At 37.3% G+C, this 17629-nt stretch overlaps 1 protein-coding gene across 3 annotated transcripts in view; it reads left to right on the forward strand.

Moving 5' to 3' along the window:
• The first annotated feature begins 310 nt into the window (after window positions 1-310).
• The window catches only part of LOC150105700 (neuronal membrane glycoprotein M6-b-like), a 126125-nt gene continuing 108806 nt past the window's right edge, over window positions 311-17629 (forward strand). For 2 of the 3 annotated variants that reach the window (XR_016548453.1, XM_090394304.1), the window contains exon 1: window positions 311-517. Coding sequence is in view for 1 of the 3 variants with exons in the window: in XM_090394304.1 (XP_090250430.1) it covers window positions 451-517 (67 nt within the window). In the remaining 2 variants the exon portion in view is untranslated. Of the gene's footprint in view, window positions 518-917; window positions 990-17629 lie in introns of those variants that run through there. The other variant, XM_090394305.1, reaches the window with a different exon arrangement.

The following is a 17629-nucleotide window of genomic DNA, read 5'->3' on the forward strand; positions in this document are numbered from 1 at the left end:
GGTTGCAGAGGTGGTTGTGCTTGTTTCATCGGTCAATGAGTTCGAAGAAAGCATGATATAAGTATTGTATGAATAATGGTTTTGATCCTCCGTGACTCCATAGAGATACTTGAGAAAATAATGGTTTTAAAAATATAATAAAAAGCAAAACGATCCACTATTATTTGATAAATTTTACTGAAGATATCTTGAGATAGATTAAAAAAAAAAAAAAAAAACGGGGAAAAAAAAAATCAATGTGGAATTTCTGCCGTCGCCAGTAGTTTCACCCACCTGTGGATCCAAAGTTACTGAGTGATGTGAGGTCTATTTCGTGTTTACGAAGAGGAGTGTCTGCAGTGAAAGAAATATATAAAACATGCACATGTTTATTTTTGAAGTATTATGATCGCCAACACCCTAATGATTATATAATTACGCCAGAAGTAATAATTTATAAGTTTCTTAAACATGTTTCATAAAAGTTACTCGTATTCAAGTATATCAGAGAAAAAATCGTGTGGTTGTTGTCAGTGCTGTAAGTATAGTTGCTTATTTTTTTTTAGTGTTATTATGTTTAAATGCTTTTTATTTTGACAAAGCGTGAAAAAGAATGTCTCTAAATCATTGTATGGAATGACGGGATTCTAGTTTGTGTATGGAAATAGATTTTATGTAGTATCAGTATGCATGTGTGAAAAGCTCGACGAGGAATGAGCTTCAATTTGAGAAATACATTTTTGTGTGCAAATTGGGGAAATTGTTTTGTGTGCAGGAATATATAATTTTGATACTCTAGGTCAGTGATGGCGAACCTATGACACACGTGTCAGCACTGACACACTTGAAGGTTTCAGGTGACACACCTTGGATGTTGAAAAATATTGGTATTCTGATGAAAAATCTGCGATAAATCACGTAAGATCGCTCTCAGTTAAGGCGAAGGTAGGTTTGTTCATTGAAAGAACTTTCTTCCAGTAGTCAGCAACAGAAAAGTCATAAAATGTAATGTAAGTTTGTAATTTCAGTTTATTAAATTAATTGTATAATATGAATTCATAGATTTTATATCAATGTCCTATTAAATAAATACCCTAATATGATATGTATAAGTCACCATCTATGTTTATGTAGTTACATTTATAATGCATGTATGCAAGTGGCACATCAACAACGTCAATATTTAAAAAAAAAAAAGTTTGACACGCCTGGGTAAAAAGGTTTGCCATCACTGCTCTAGGTGAATCTCAGTCACCAATGTGAGATCACCGTGACCACCTTGCTTACTGAAGGCCTAAAGTGGCATTCAGAAAAAGTTTCTTGTTTGGTCTCTGGAGAAAGGTGTTTGGATTATGACGTGGAACAAATTCGACAGATTTCCACTTTCACCTTTTACCTTTTTATCTAATACCGATTTGCTCTATTTTGCAGTTTCATGTATGAAGTTAACGAAACTTAAATAACAAACAGCAGGTTTTCAACTTTTTTGTGGAAACTTTACCACAGAAGTTGTAAAGAAGTAAACCTTATTACCAGAACACTTGCTCATGTGCATAGAAATGAAGCAATATCAGTACATAAATCCCTAAATAGTTATTTATGAAAATTACTGCCATAACCGAAATATCCCTTGACATAGTTGGGTGCCATTATTATTATTATTATTCAGGCCTCCATGGAGTCAAGAGATTCATCGTGGGAGGACCTTCCTAGGAAACACAGTCTATCATACCACTCATTGTCTGTTCTTACTCTCACCGCTCTATCAGGCAATGCATTCTACGGTTCAACCACCTTCCACGCAAAGAAACCACTCCTCATCCTCTTGCTCACAGCTTCCTTTTGTAATTTCCAGGGATGGCCCCTTGTCATCGCTCCTTCCTGCTGTTCTGCCAGGTGAAAGAACTCCCCAGTGTGAACCCCTGTAACTGCCTCTCAACAGTTTAAAAGTCTCCACAGCCGATCCTCATAACTAACATTGCACAGTCCTAAAACCCTCTTTATTATCTGCTTCTTTACCCTTTCCACAGTTAATTTATCTCCTTCAAATCCTGGGGACCAAATTTGAGAACAATAGTCTAAGTGTGGTCTGATCAGCGTCTCATACAACTGAATGATAACTGTTTTATCTCTACAGGTCAGAGTTATCCAATATTATGATATTGGATTTTGCTTTTTTTTTTTGTCAAAAATGCAAAAAAAAATAATTATAGACGATGTTGCAGCAAAGATTGCATGCCTGTTGGTATATGATGTACTGTAAATCCAGCTATGTTTTCTATAATTCTATTCTATAATATTGTGCACTCTAATAATATTATGTATAATATTGTGCACAGATTTGGTTACTAGATTTTCATGGTGATGAGGATATGTTAGAAAGGGTCTAGAGAAGATTCACAAAGGTGGTCAGTGGAATGTGAAGTATGAGGATAGATTCAGAGAATGTAACTGCAAAGTCTTGTGAATAGGAGGAGGAGTGGGAGGAGATGTGATTGAGATATAAGTTAGTCAGGGGTTGTTATTGGGTTGACATGGAAGAGATTTTTCATAGAATGGGAGATGGGAGTAGAACAAGAGGCCATCCCTGGAAACTATAAGGAGGGCATGAGCAGAGGAGTCAGGAGCAGGTTCTTTGTACGGAGAGTGGTTGGTAGGTGGAATGCATTGCCTGAGTGTGTTGGGAATGTAGACACATTGAATTAGTTTAAGGCATGGTTTGATGACCTTTGTGTGTGCAATAGTGTGTACTTCCCATGGTAGTCTCTGACTCCGTGGATGTTATATATTAATAATAATAATTCAATAAAAACTTTTCTGATATTTCACCTTTCTAGTTGCTTTTGCAGCTAATCCTTGTTTCCAAGCATAGGTACCTAGGCTTTTCCATCAAGAAATCTTAGTTATTTCAGCAGAGAAAAAGTGTTTTCTCAAATAATGAAGGTACCTAATGTTTGAGAATTTTTTCTTTTGTTTATTCTATTATAAATATATAGGAATTGTTCATTTATCTTCTCCCTAATGCTAGCATACAGTCAGCAATACTTAAAAAGTCCTATAGTTATGTTGAGTTATCATATTATATTTTGCACAGACTAATGAATTTATATTTATATCATTGGAATTACCGGTGGCATGAAGGAGTTGGCTGTGAAGCTTTCAGCAAAACTTTCAAAAGCAAAAATATATATGTTGTGTGAGTGAGAATGAAGTTGAAAGTAATGTGGATGATGAGATGCTAGCATGGAAAGAAATTGCATGCTTATGTGGACTCATTTACAGGACAAAGCGTGAGCTCAAGCGACTGGAGAAACGATTGGCGAGTAGTATGGAAGGACGGAGCATGAAAGAAGAGTGAATGGGAAAAGCATAAAAGTGTGAGAAACTGGGAAAAAAGAGATAATATTTGATGGGGATTTGATGATAAGAGGTGTAATTAATAAGAAAGTGACGAAAGCATGTTTTCCAGGTGCAAGGATAAAGGATGTTAGTTATGCTGTAAATATGAAGAGGAATGGAGTGAACATGTTAATTGTATTGACTGGCACAAATGATTTGAAAGGTGAGAAATATGTAATTAGAGAAGATATGAAAGAGTTGTTATTGGAAGTGAAAATGAAGAGCAAGAAAGTAAAGATTCCTATTGTACTGTCTCAGTATAATAGGACAGAACTGAGAAAAAGGGCCATGATTGTCAATGAGAAGATTATGCAGGAGGAATGGTGTGCAATTTATTGATGTATGGAGTGAGTTTGATGGACGGAAAGGACTTGTATTATGCCTGACAGACCACATTTGAATAGTTTTGAAGTTAATGTTTGGAGAAAGTGTTGTTTTAGTGAGAATGAAGTAGTACACAACCAGGGAAACTAGAGATATTAGGGAGGATGAAATCAAGCATGAGTTTGACCATCCTTGTGATAAATGAGCATGGGTACAGTAATGATTATGCAATGCAGAATGGGATTTCACAGGTCTCCAATTTAAATGGGTTGATAATGACATCACACAAGGGTAACTGTTGGTACAAAGGACATTGAAATGCATGGACACAAATGCAAGAAGTATCAGGAATAAGAGTGAGGAGGTTTTGGCACTGGTAAGCTCAACTTGGCCAAAAATTATAGGCATCACTGAGACCTGGTTGACCGAAAATGATATAGTTACAGGGATATAATGTAAATGGTATTGTATTTTCAGGGAGGATAGAAGGAACAGGACAGAAGGGAGGATATTGCTGATGATAGCTGCAGAATTACAACTAATAAAATTAGAAGTTAAGGAGAATATTAGGTCTGAGAGAGATGGTTCATTTGAGGCTGCCTGGTGTGGGATAGAGGCAAATAGGACAAAATACGTTGCTAGGGGATGCTATAGACCGGAGGTCCACAGGAGGATGTAGATGCCATGCATTGACAAATCAACACAATGAGTGTAGGCCAGACAGTTATTATGGGAGACTTTAACTATAGGGACATCAATTGGATGAAGGAAAGGGGATATAGTAAGATAAGTTTGGGTTTAGGTTTATATAGTTTATTTGGCACGAAAACTACAAAAGTTATACTGTGCCGTACTAAGGTTACAACTATACATAAGCAGTTAAAGAAAATTGTAAACATTATGCTTGCACAAAAATTAGGTTCCACAAAGCAGCATCTACATATAAACAGAATTCCTGCAGAGGGCACAGCAAACACAAGGTTAAAAGTCACAGTAATACAGAAATTGTCAACAATACAAGTTAATAACCAAAATGCATGTATAAGACACCAAGCCAAGGGATGCAGTATCTACATATGGATAAAATTATAACACGTGCTTTTACAGCAGTACATATATAGGCAAACAGGAATTATTATACTATATGCATGCATCAAAATTAAATTTAGCAATGTGGTATCTACATATAAACAAAATTACAAGAAGGTTACAGAAATATACAAGATGTCCTACAGTAATACGTAATTAGTCAAAAAATAAACTAGTGAATAATATATATGTTATGTACAAAAGTTAAGTTAAACAGTGCAGTATCTACATATAAACAAAATTACTGCAGCATTTACAGTAGTACATAAATAGATAACAATACAAGTTAATAAATGAGATGCATGTGCAAAATCAAGTCAAGGAATGCAGTATCTACATATAGATAAAATTACAACAGATATTATTACAATAATACATAAAGAGTCAGAGAGGAATTATTATACAATATGTATGTTTAAAAATGAAGTTTGGCAATGTGGTATTTATATATTAAAAAAAAAAAATTACAACAAGGTTATACAAATATACAAGCTCAAAGGCTACAGAAATACATGATCGGTCAAAAATTAAACTAATGAATAATATATACATTAGTACTCAACCTCTGCATAAACACATCACAAAATATTACTTGTTTTGTAATATATACATACAAAAGTTAAGTGAAGCAATATGGTATTTACATATAAACAAAATTAGTCAAATATGTTTTTGTATAAATTAATTCTTTGTAAAAACTTAAAAACATCATGCAATCTGCCTGAGTCTGACAGCATCTGCCTGAGCGTATATGGTCTGGCCAGATAGACAAAAATTTCATTTCTCTCACATGCAAAACACTGCCACTCCATCAGAATATGAAAAATAGTGAGATGTGTATTGCATTTTTCACACATGGGAGGGTCATCAGCCCTCAGTAAATAAGAATGTGTAAGATGACTGTGACCTATGCAGAACCTAGCAAGAACAACCTCCTCTCTTCTCTTGATACGTTGACTAGAATGCCAATGTTTAATTTCGGGTTTAATGTCATATAATTTGTTTGTTAATGCCTTCTGCCATGATGACTGTCATTGAACAATTAGTTTTGATCTTATAATCTGCCTGTAGTCTGTATATGGTACTGTCATATAGTATGTGGAGAAAATATGAGCTGATTTAGCAGCTGCATCTGCAGCTTCATTTCCCTTAATTCCAATGTGGCTGGGAACCCAACACAACTGAACATCAAAATTAAGGAGATTTTCATTTTGTGAAACAGGTGTAACACCTCATAAAGTACTGGATGCAGGTTATACATAGGAGAGGAGGTAGCCTGTAAAGAGCTCAATGAGTCTGTATAAATTATACACTTTTGGTAGCAGTTTTCTTTTATATGCACAAGTGCAATCTTAATGGCATGCAACTCTGCTGTATAATTACTGCAATTGGGTGGGATCCGGTTGGAGATGGTAATGTCAGGAAACACAGCATGCGGCACAGCCAACAAAGGTATTAGTTCTTGAACCATCAGTATAGATAGGCAAGAAATCAGAGTGTGCTGCTCTGTGTGCATTAAACAATTGGAGGTAGACAGATGATGGAGTATGAGACTTCTGTAGCTGACAAAGTGAGAAGTTGCAGGATGGCATGCAAACCTGCTATGGAGGGATGTTGTCATGCTTAGTGTAGGCAATGTTGTCAACATTTATACCAACAGCTTGCACAGTCTCTTTAACATGCATACCAAAAGGATTTATGACAGTTTGAAGTGTGTGTGGTATTGAGCTTCCCAATGTAGAGAAAAGAGACTAGTCCATGTAGAATGATTTGGAAGAGACTTTATCTTTAGGGTATAATTGAGAAACAACTGTTTCTGTTGAAGTAATAGAGCTGGTTCATTTGCTTCACGTAAAGACTTTGAGTGGGTGATGTACGAAAGGCACCAGTAGCTATCCGTATACCCTGGTGATGGATGGAATCTAACCATCGCAGGTCACTCTGTTTTGAAGAACCATAGACCTGAGACCCATAATCCAGCTTTGAACATATAAGAAAACAGTAAAGATGGAGCAGTGAAGTTCGATCAGCACCCCACTTAGTAGAAGATGGAGCGAAGGAGGTTCAAAGCTCTCTTGCACTTTTCTCTTATTTGACGAATATGTGCTATAAATGTAAGTTTTCTGTCAAAGGTGAGTCCCAAGAACTTGGCTTCTGTTTCTAACAGTGCATCCCATTCTAAATGGGATGCATCCCATGCATCCCATTTAATTCAGAGTCTGGGTGAGGAATGCATTTACGACAGAAGCGTACACAGACACTTTTTTCTGTTGAAAACCTAAACCCATTATTAAGAGCCCACAGAAAAACATGATCGATTGCTTGCTGAAGTTGTCTCTCAATTACCCTCATGTTATGAGAGTGACAGTAAATTGTGAAGTCATCAACATATAGAGCATTGTCTACTGTGGGAGGAAACTGTTTAGTGATTGAGTTAATTTTAATAGCGAAAAGTGTCGCACTTAAGACAGAGCCTTGGGGAACATCCTGTTCTTGATGATATGGTCGAGATAGCATACTTCCCACTCTGACTTGGAAAGTTTGCCTAGACAGAAAGTTTTTGATAAATATAGGAAGGTGTCCTTTGAGACCTAGTTTATAGAGGTCTTTTAATATGCTATTGTTGTGTCCCATTTTAGAATTTTTATTCTAACTAGTAATTTCCTCTCATCTATGTTCTACTATTATCTATGCTCGAGATATCACCAAAAAATTTACTAATACTTAAGTTATTTCTGTCCTTAGTACCCCTAATATTTGTATTATACTGCGCCTTTTGGGATATTTAGTTTGAGATATTATATACAAAAACAAGGAGAAAGAACTGAAATATGTTAGAAAGTGTAACTATGTTGCAGTCGTGACACTTTATCTCATTTCTTAACACATTAATTTCCCGCGTGATTAGGTTCGTAATTTTTCAAGTGGTACATTGGACAGCAATTTCAGACAACTGTTTTATCATTGGACAAAAGGTTTATTAAATTCCTTAACATGGTACAATTCAAATTTTAGTTATTACTCAATTCAATGCTATATTAAATATTTATAAACTGACATTAGCTTATCATAAGTATTTAAGCTATGATCCTATAATGGGTATTAGGATCATGCTGCCATACACATTCAACACATAACTTCATATGACATGGACATATAAGATTAATTCACACTATTTAACTATCCAAATTTAAGTAGCTTAACTAAACCATTTACTGCACTAACACATAACTATGACATTTAAACTTTCTTATACAATATAATAGACATGCAAAATTCTCGGGACACTTAATTACTCATATAACATTAACACTAGCCAGCTTACTTACAATATATTCTGTCAGATACTAAAGTCCTAGTATTGTTTTCTTGGTCACATCAACAGTTCAGTATTAGAATAATGATAACTATTACAGACGAATTATAGTTAACACGAGATATATTTTACAGTACCTTTCTTTCTTGATTTTTCCATATGGGCCTTTACCTTTTTCTGATCGAACTATCTTGGTATAACCTCTCCGATAATCTGTTTCTCCTATGTTCCTTTTGGAATTGAACTATGCTTACGCGGTCTTAACCTCTCGTAACTTAGGACACACTTTGAATCATCTATATAACGGCTGTACAACTCGCGACGTGGACATTGATTTCTTTACTTCTTTCCCTTTCTCGTAGTTGTCACTGGAGTTGAAACACAAAGAATATGCTTTCTTTTCCTCAACTATATGGCATTCTTCGCTTCTTACATAGGAAATACGGAACTGAAATTCCGCTCACTTTTGTTTCCGTGTTGTGACGACGGAGATATAACTCCAATCTCGCCACTCAGGAAAACACCGTGAACCCATACGAAGGAGCTCGTGAAGAGCTCTCCTGGAACAGAACAAAAAACCAAAAGCCAAAAAGGCCTAAAAGTCTAAAAAGCCTCGTGGGGGGGGGGGGGAGTTCCAACCCTTTTATATTTGCTCTCCTAACGGCACCTTCCTTAACTTCTTTTCTCCGCCCCCTACTTGATTTTACTTCACCGACCAATTAGGGTGGCGTTTTTCTGCCAAACGTCCTTTGGTCGGTGAGCCCGTAACAATGTCTCAATCCGGGAATCGGCCCTGAGCGATAGTCTGTTGTTTTTCTTTTGCTACCTTCTGACTTAATCCCCTTTCCAAAATTTCTCTATGAACTTACTTAATATTTTAATCTCTAGCCTCTCGCATACCGTCTCTTATGACTAATCCTTTTCAGTCTTATTTAGTTAAATTTTCTCTTTTATATCATATTACAACATTAATATATTCTTTCTTTTTGTTAGTTAGTTCAACAAACACCTTTATATTTTATATATTTTATTGGATGCAAGAATATTTCTTTTTCTTTTAAATAATTCATCTATTATCTTTTATGCAGGGTTTTTAATTTATTTATTCTTCATGTTACACTGATAACTGAGAATTCTACTTTCTTAAGATATCAGGTGTAACACTATCTCCAGGCTATGTCATATGCTTTTTCCATGTCAAAAAAAAAAACTGAAACCAGGTGTTCTTTCTTCAGAAATGCATCTTTTATACAAGTTTCTAAACGAACCAAATGGTCTAAAGTTGAACGATGTCTACGGAACCCACATTTGTATTGGAGAGAAGACTGTCACTTTCTAAATACGAGCGAAGTCTGGCATTAACCATTTTCTCTAGTATTTTATAAAGACAGCTGGTCAGAGCAATGGGTCAATAATTATTTGTTGGTGTTGGATCTTTTCCTGGTTTTGGGATAGTAATGATAATTTAGTTATGCCAGAAATTTGGAAACTCTTCCTCTGCAAGTATTCTATTGTATAATAAGAGGAGATCCATAGAAGATGATGGTAGATGTTTTATCATTTTGTAATGGATGTCATCAGGCCCTACTACACTAGGGTGAGACAGTAGGAGAGTCTTTTTAGTTCTTCCTTAACAAATATCTGATGGTATGCTTCAAGAACATTGGTAGAAAAAATTTAGCCTTTGTTTCTCTTGCTGCTCTTTCAGAGTTAAAAATTCAGGAGGATATGAAGCTGTTGTTGAGATTCTGGCAAAATTTTCTCCCAAAGTATCTGCAGTGGTTTTGGGATCAGCAATAACACTTCCATTATGGTCTAAGGTAGACAAACAATGTGTTTTATATCTGCCCTTGATTTTCCAGATTTTATCTCATACAATTTTTGGACTGGTCATTTGATTAATTGATGTAGTAAATTGGATCCATGATTGTTTTTGACTTTGACGTTTCACATAGCGTGTTTTAGCTCAAGCACATTTGAAAGCTATAAGGTTTGATGTGGTGGGATATCTACGAAATATATCTCATGCTGTGTGTTGGTCTTTTTTGGCTGTCTGACATTCTGGGTTCCACCAAGGTTTTGGATAGAGTGGAAGCCGAGGTGATGTTTTCGGGATGGAGGCTGTTGCTGCCTGCACAATGCACTCTGTTATATACTTTACTGCTTCACTGATAGATGTTTGACTGATGGTATCAGCATTAAATTTTGCAAGATGAGAAAAAGTATTCCAGTCAGCCTGGTCCATTTTCCATATAGGTATCCGTGTGGGTGAACATGGTTCCTATGAAGACATTGTGCAACAGGAAAGTGATATACGTTTTCTTCAATGTCCCACATGAGCAGTGGAAGTGGAGCAGATTGTAAGATCAATTGCAGAATATGAATGGGTAGGCACGTGTAAGAAAGTATTGAGTTTATTATTTAAAAGAGAGAGGTTATTATTATCAAGGATTCTTTCAATGATTCGACCTTGTCTATTAGTGTTGGCACTACCCCACAGAGTATTGTGATCATTAAAGCAACCCATCAAAAGTATGGGTTCAGGCAGTTGTGAGATAAGGTTATCAAGATCAGCTTCATTTAACTCAGCACTTAGTAGTAAATAAATTGAACATATGTAATAAGAAATCCTACAGAGAAGTGAATCGCTACTGCTTGCAGAGCAGTATTAAGTTGGACATGATGGAAAGCAATATGACTGCCCACTAGGATAGCTACTCTTCCATGAGCAGAACCACCTCCAGTTCTTTCCTTGTGTACAACAGTGAAATACCTAAAGGTAGGGTCCTCATTGGGTCTTAAGTAAGTACATTTCTTGTAGATAGAAACAGAAAGGTTTGTGTTTCTGCAACAAAAACTTGATATCATCAACATTCTAGCAAAATCCATGACAGTTCCATTGTAAAAATTTTCCTATTGTTTTGATTTTATAGATTTGTCTGGTTTTTGGGAGGTAGGGCTTACCTTTGTTATATTTATCAGTTATTTTGGGGAAGTATAGACAGCCAGTGTCCATCTCTCTCCCTCTGGTAGGGTATTCAATACATTTGATGTGTTAGGGTCAGTTGGTAGGTTTAGTTTACTTTCAGTGGGTACTGATGTATCCATTTTTTCTGTTGGAGTGTCTGGTAGTTTATCTTTAAGTGATATCTTTGTCATAATTTTTTTTTGACAAGTGGGTGTTTGTCAAGTGGGACCATTTTTGGAGCTCTCTGGAGTAAGGCCATAGTCATGTGATTGATGCGCTCAACAGAGAACCACTCGTGACCATCAGGTACAGGTATGGTGAAATAATTGGATGGTGGAACAGACATACAAGTTTCAGTTGCTGTTGGTACTTTCTTCTTAAATGTTACCTTCTCAGCATAAGAGGATCTCAGAGCAGGTGTGATAGTGGCTAGCTTTCTTTTTGCATCCTGATATGTTATGTTTTGCTCTGTTTTCATTCTTTGTATTTCTTTTTCGTCTTTCCATTTTTGACATGCACGAGAGCAAGTTGGATGATCTCCCTGACAGTTGACACATTAGCTTTTTTTTGCACAGCAAGATTTATTATCATGTACAACATCGGACACAGGTAGTAGAACCACGACAGACAGTTTGGGCATGTTCATATCTCTGACATTTAAAGTATCTCAGTGGGTTAGGGATGTACATTCCATCAGGACAGCTGAGATATCCTGCTTTTATAGATGTTGGAGGTTTAGGTGTATCAAAAGTAAGGTTGGGATGTTCTTGGTTGGGACCAGGCGACCATCCCTATGTATCATAATGCACCTCATACCCGTCACTCCTTGATCTTTAAGGTGTAATATCACTCCTCTATATGAATTGAGTGTTTTATGAGGTGTTACTGTAATTTCTATTCGACCCATTGTTGTTCTCAGTAGTTTCTTGGAATGTTGCTGACATAATGTTTCCACAAGGACATCTCCAGAATGCAATTTCTTAACAGTTTTGGGAGGTCTGCCAGTCCTTCTAAACCCTTTTGAATAAAGAAGTGTGACATTTTCCCTATTGGTTTTTCACCTGTAGCATGAATGATTAAAAATGTTGGTACATTTATACTAGTATCATGTACCTGTATAAATGTACTGTAGATACAGCATCAGTACTTGGTTGGGACTTTGTTAGGACCCCTGAAACATTTGAGGATGAAGGATTCATTCTCAAGGAGTTTTTGGTTCCACCATGGAGCCACACATGGACAACCACTGCCTGACAAGCAATGACTGCGCTCAGTCATTGCTTGTTTTTGTTCAGTCATTGCTCAGTCATTGCATTGCAGTAAGTCTCTCAAGCATTGCTTGAGAGACTTACTGCAATGCTGTTTACCCTTGCAGGCAAGCCCACTAGCCGATTGATCCTGGCTGGGCCATCCAGGACTGCCCGTGTTGCTGAAGCAGGGGGGCCAAAGTAGTGCAGACTACCAGGGAACCCCCCCCCCCTTTCTGGGTGTCCATGGGTCGCACCACACGGCAAACACGGTGGCAGAGTGTTGGATCCCAGTAATGGTGGTCTGAAAAAAGGATAGTGAAAAAGACTCGGGAGAAGTAGAACAAAAAATACAGAAAGGAAAGCATAGGAAAAGAATAAGAATAAAAAGGGCCAGTACTATCACTGGGAGATCCCCTCCACCACGAACAAGTGCCCCACATGGAAGGGTTAGATAAGTGGGATATATACATTTGCTAAGGGATAATTACATGAAACAACTTGTTAGAGGGGGGGGACAAGGGGGTTTAAGGTTTTTGGATATGAATAATAGCATCAGATGTATCCATAATCAAGGTAAGACACTCTGCCTCCAATCGTGGAGTGTAACCATGCTGTCTTTTTCTCGGAAGTTGCCAAACACATGGGGTTTATGTTCAACTATAAGGCTGGTGATTATGAGATACTCAGGTGTCATCTTGGAACAGTGTCATTGCTTGAGAAGCTACAAGGAAAGAATGTCAATAGTCCATAACAAATGGTCAGAGATTGCTTGTGGATAGCAGTATCAGACTGCATACCAAAGGTCAGGAGGAAAAACTGAGTTGGAATTAAGTGGATAAGTTGGGATATAAAGCAAGAGCTGCAAAAAAAGAAAACATTGTGGAGAAAATATATAGAAAATAGTGATCAGAATACTCGTAAGCAGTACAAAGTGAGTGCAAGCAAGAAGGGTTCTATTATGGTAAGGAAGGCCAAATCAGACTATGAGAGAGAATTAGCCAAACAGGCCAAAGTAAACCCAAAGGAGTTTTTTCGTTATGTAGCAAATAAGAGGAAAATGACTGTGGTAGAATGACTTTAAACAATGCTCATTTAGGAAGGTGACTGAGCCAAAAGACATAGTTGAGTTGCTGAGTGATTATTTTGCAAAGGTGGAGATTTTACAGTTTCTGATGTTACATAGACACATCAAAATTGAGGTAGATGAACATAAGGTGTTCAGCATATCAAAAAATATGAATGTGAACAGCAGCAGAACTGGACAACATGTACTACATGAATGTGCAAGAGAATTGGCATTTTCTCTGACGAAATTGTTCAATGTAAGTCTCATGTCTGGCAGGGGATCAGAGGGAGTGGAAAGAGGGTAAAATAGTACCATTGCCTAAAGGGTTCCAAGACATAGGTAGCAAACTACAGACCAATTAATATATCAGGAGTGGTTGTTAAAGTATTGGAAAAGTTGGTGAAAAGTAAAATACAACAATGGATGGATAGGGATGCGATACTCTATAGTGAGGCAGCACAGCTTTGTAAAGGGTAGGTCCTGTCTTAGTACCTTATTCACTTTTTATAATAAAGTTACAGCAGAATTGGATAAAAGTAATTTATCACGTTGGTGGGTTTCACTGCAGGTAGCACTTGCAGTTGACTTCCTGTGCTTTTATATCAGTATGGTATTTGAATGTTGACCTGGGATGGACTGATTTGTCAACAATTTGCCGAACAGATAGGTCTGCAACATGCCATCCTATCACCATGCTGCTTTCAAATTTCGTGAGTTCTCTTCTCACAGCCATTTCACTCAGACACAGTTGTGCTGGCATGTTAGTGTCATATTCCTCCAATTTATATCAGCTGCAAACACGTGACTTGTTACATGGCACAATGCACCTTGCCTGTGTGTGTGTGGGGGGGGTGTTGACATACACTTCTTTCCAAGAAGTGTATATGATTGAGACATATAAGTTGGTAAGGTATTATTACCAAATTAATGTGAGAAGTATTTCATAGAATGAGAGAGACCGGTGGAGAACAGGCCATCCCTGGCAGATGCATAAGGAAGGTATGAGGGAGTAGTTTTTCTGTAAGGAGAGTGGTGAGTGAGTGGAATAATTGCTTTAAAATGTGATGAGTGTGGAGACAGTAAATGTTTTTAAGGCATGATACGATGGGTTTATGATAGTTGGACTTCCCACAATGTATCTTTTGGCTCCATGTTGATTGGAAGATGATGATCATAAAAAATTATCTTAATAAAACCAAAATTGAATCACATAGGCAACTATCACATGTATATGTACTGTATATAACATTACATGATAACATACTGTATATGTTAGGATTTCCTTAAATCCTAATCTGAAGTTTCATGTAATGGAAATGTAGGTTATTTCTGTATATAATTTCCAAATGTTTTGTCTTTTCTTCTGAATCATTATGGGAATGATTCAGAAGTTGACATGTAAATGTAAGGATGTTATAGTTCCCTTATATAGAGGTTTGATCAGGTTGCATAGCGATTACTGTGCAGAGATTTGATCACCTTTTTGTCACGAGGGGAGGGGGGGGTATGTTGGAAAGGGTTTGGAGATGATTGTCTAAGATGGTTTCTGGTTTCTTGAAAGATTGAGAAAATGCTATTTGTAGAACCTACTGAATAGGAGGAAGAAGAATATTATAAAGACAGCTGTAAGGGTTGTTTCTGGATTAATGGGGAAAAGATTTTTCATATAATAAAAGAAACAGGTAGAGGCCATCCCTGGAAGCTGTATTTAGAAAGCAGGAGAGTGAGGAGAAAGTTTTTTTGCACGGACAGTGATTATTGAGTGAAATTCATTGTCTGCAAATAGGGTGAGCATGGAAATCATGGATATGTCGATATGTCATCGCCAGTAGAAGAAAGAATGATTATGATAGGATGGGATTGATTGGTGAAAATGGAGGAATGATAACCGCTGCGGAGGATATAGTTGAGATATTTAGTGAGCAATTTCTAAAGGTATTTCGTTCTTGTGAATGCGGCATCATGCAGAACTTGAAAGCAGTGGGAAAGGAGGAGGAGGAACTGTTAGTAAGTGAACAGGAGGTATGTGAGGAATTGAATAGACGTGATATAAATAAGTCTGTGGGACTTTATGCTATTTCACCACGTGTCTTGAGGGAATGTGCCAGAGAGTTAACAACAGCTTTGTATATATCTTTTCAACATGAGTCTCTCACTGGATCAAGTTCCAAAAGAGTGGAAAGAGAGTAAAATTGTTCCAATTCATAAGGGAGGTGATAAGAGTAAGGCTTTGAATTATAGACCAGTCTGTGTGTCTGGAGTTGTGGTCAAGGTATTAGAGAAGTTAGTTAGGAATAAGATTCAGAATTGTGTTGACAACAGAAAAATACTCTTTGGCAGCCAGCATGGATTTACTAAAGGAAGATCATGCTTTAGCAACCTGCTTACTTTTTATAATAAAGATGCGTTGGATAAGGATGTTGCATATACAGTGGTATATTTAGATTTTGCAAAGCGTTTGATAAATTGCCACATGACAAGCTGGTAATTAAATTGGAACGGATGGGGCTGAACAGTAGATTGGTTCGCTGGATTGGATATTGGCTGTCTGATAGGTATCAGCGAGTTGTCTATGGAGGAGCGATATCCCCGAAGAGGAAAGTTACTAGTGGTGTAGCTCAAGGGTCTGTTTTGGGTCCATTGCTGTTTAATTTGTATGTAAATGATATCTGGAGAGGTCTGACTGGTGATGTGCAGTTGTTTGCAGATGATGCAAAGTTGGGGAGAGCTATCAGGAGTAGTGTGGATGCTGTAGCTTTGCAAGAGGACTTGGATACACTGGCTGAATGAGTAAATAAGTGAGGATGTCAATTCAATGTTTCAAAGTGTAAGGTTTTGAAATTTGGGAAGCAGAGATTGGATGTAAAGTACACAATCGGTGCAAATATCTTGGAAGAGGTAGAGGAAATGAGAGATCTGGGAGTGATTGTAGACAAGCACCTAAAATTTTGGGGACATGTTACTAAAATAGTGAAGACAACACAGCGGATAATGGGAATGATGCAGAGGACATTGACTTGTCGAAGTAAGGCTGTTATGGTTCCTTTGTATAAGGCTTTGACCAGGTCACATATGGATTACTGCGCACAGATCTGGTCACCTGGTTTTCAAAAAGATGAAATTGCATTGAAAAAAGTTCAGAGGCGATTGACTAAGGTGGTTTCTGGTCTCTGGAATGTATAGTATGAAGACAGAGTGACAAAATGCAATTTGCAGAAATTGGTGGATAGGAGGAGGAGGGGGGGGGATGTGATTGAGATATATAAGCTGTTAAGAGGTTCTTACCAGATTAATGTCGGGGAGGTTTTGCACAGAATGGGTGAGGATAGCAGGAGAACAAAAAGGTCATTCCTGGAAGCTGTATAAGGAGGGTGTGAGCAAGGGAGTGCGAAGCAGGTTTTTTGCACGGAGAGTGGTGAGTGATTGGAATGCTTTGCCCGAGTGTGCAGTGTGTGCAGAGACAGTGAATATATTTAAAGCACAGTATGATAAACTGTGTGTATAACAGTGGACCTCCCACGATGAGTCTTTGACTCCATGGAGGTTTTTATAATAATAATAATATGTTTTAAGCCACAGTTTGATAATTATTACTATTATTATTTGTACAAGCACTCCATGGAGTCAAAAGACTCATCACAAGAGACCCACGCTATCTATTAAGAATACCTATCATACATCTCCTTAAACTGTTGGGGCACATACAACCACCTCTGGCAATCCATTCCACTCATTCATTACTCTCGAAGTATAGAACCAAGTCTGTACACCCTTACTAACCACACTCTTAAACATCTTCCACGTGGAGCCCCCCCCCCTTGTTTTCTCCCACTCCCCCATCTATTAAAAAATTTCTTTTATATCAATCTTATAGAATCCCTTTAGTAACTTATTAGTTTCTATCATATTCCCTCTCCTCTGCCTGTCAGCTAAACTCTGCTTACACACTTTCAATCTATCCTCATAGGGAACATTCCACAGACTTGTCATGCACAATAGTCGACATGTGGCTGAATCATGGCTTTATAAAGAGGGAAAATTACATCCCTATGTTTACTGCTCAGTGTGTTCTTCAATATCCAAGTAATCCTCTGATCTATTTTACCAATCCTTGCAATATATATTTTGAATTTCACATCTCTATCCACCATCACCCCCAGATCCATAGCCCCATCAATTTCCTGTAATCTGGTACTATTATTATTATTATTAAACATAACACCTCCAAGGAGTCCAAA

This window comes from Typopeltis vanoorti, chromosome 6, assembly GCF_054136105.1.
Source record: "Typopeltis vanoorti isolate ZY-2024b chromosome 6, IOZ_Tvanoo_1.0, whole genome shotgun sequence".
NCBI lineage: Eukaryota > Metazoa > Arthropoda > Arachnida > Uropygi > Thelyphonidae > Typopeltis > Typopeltis vanoorti.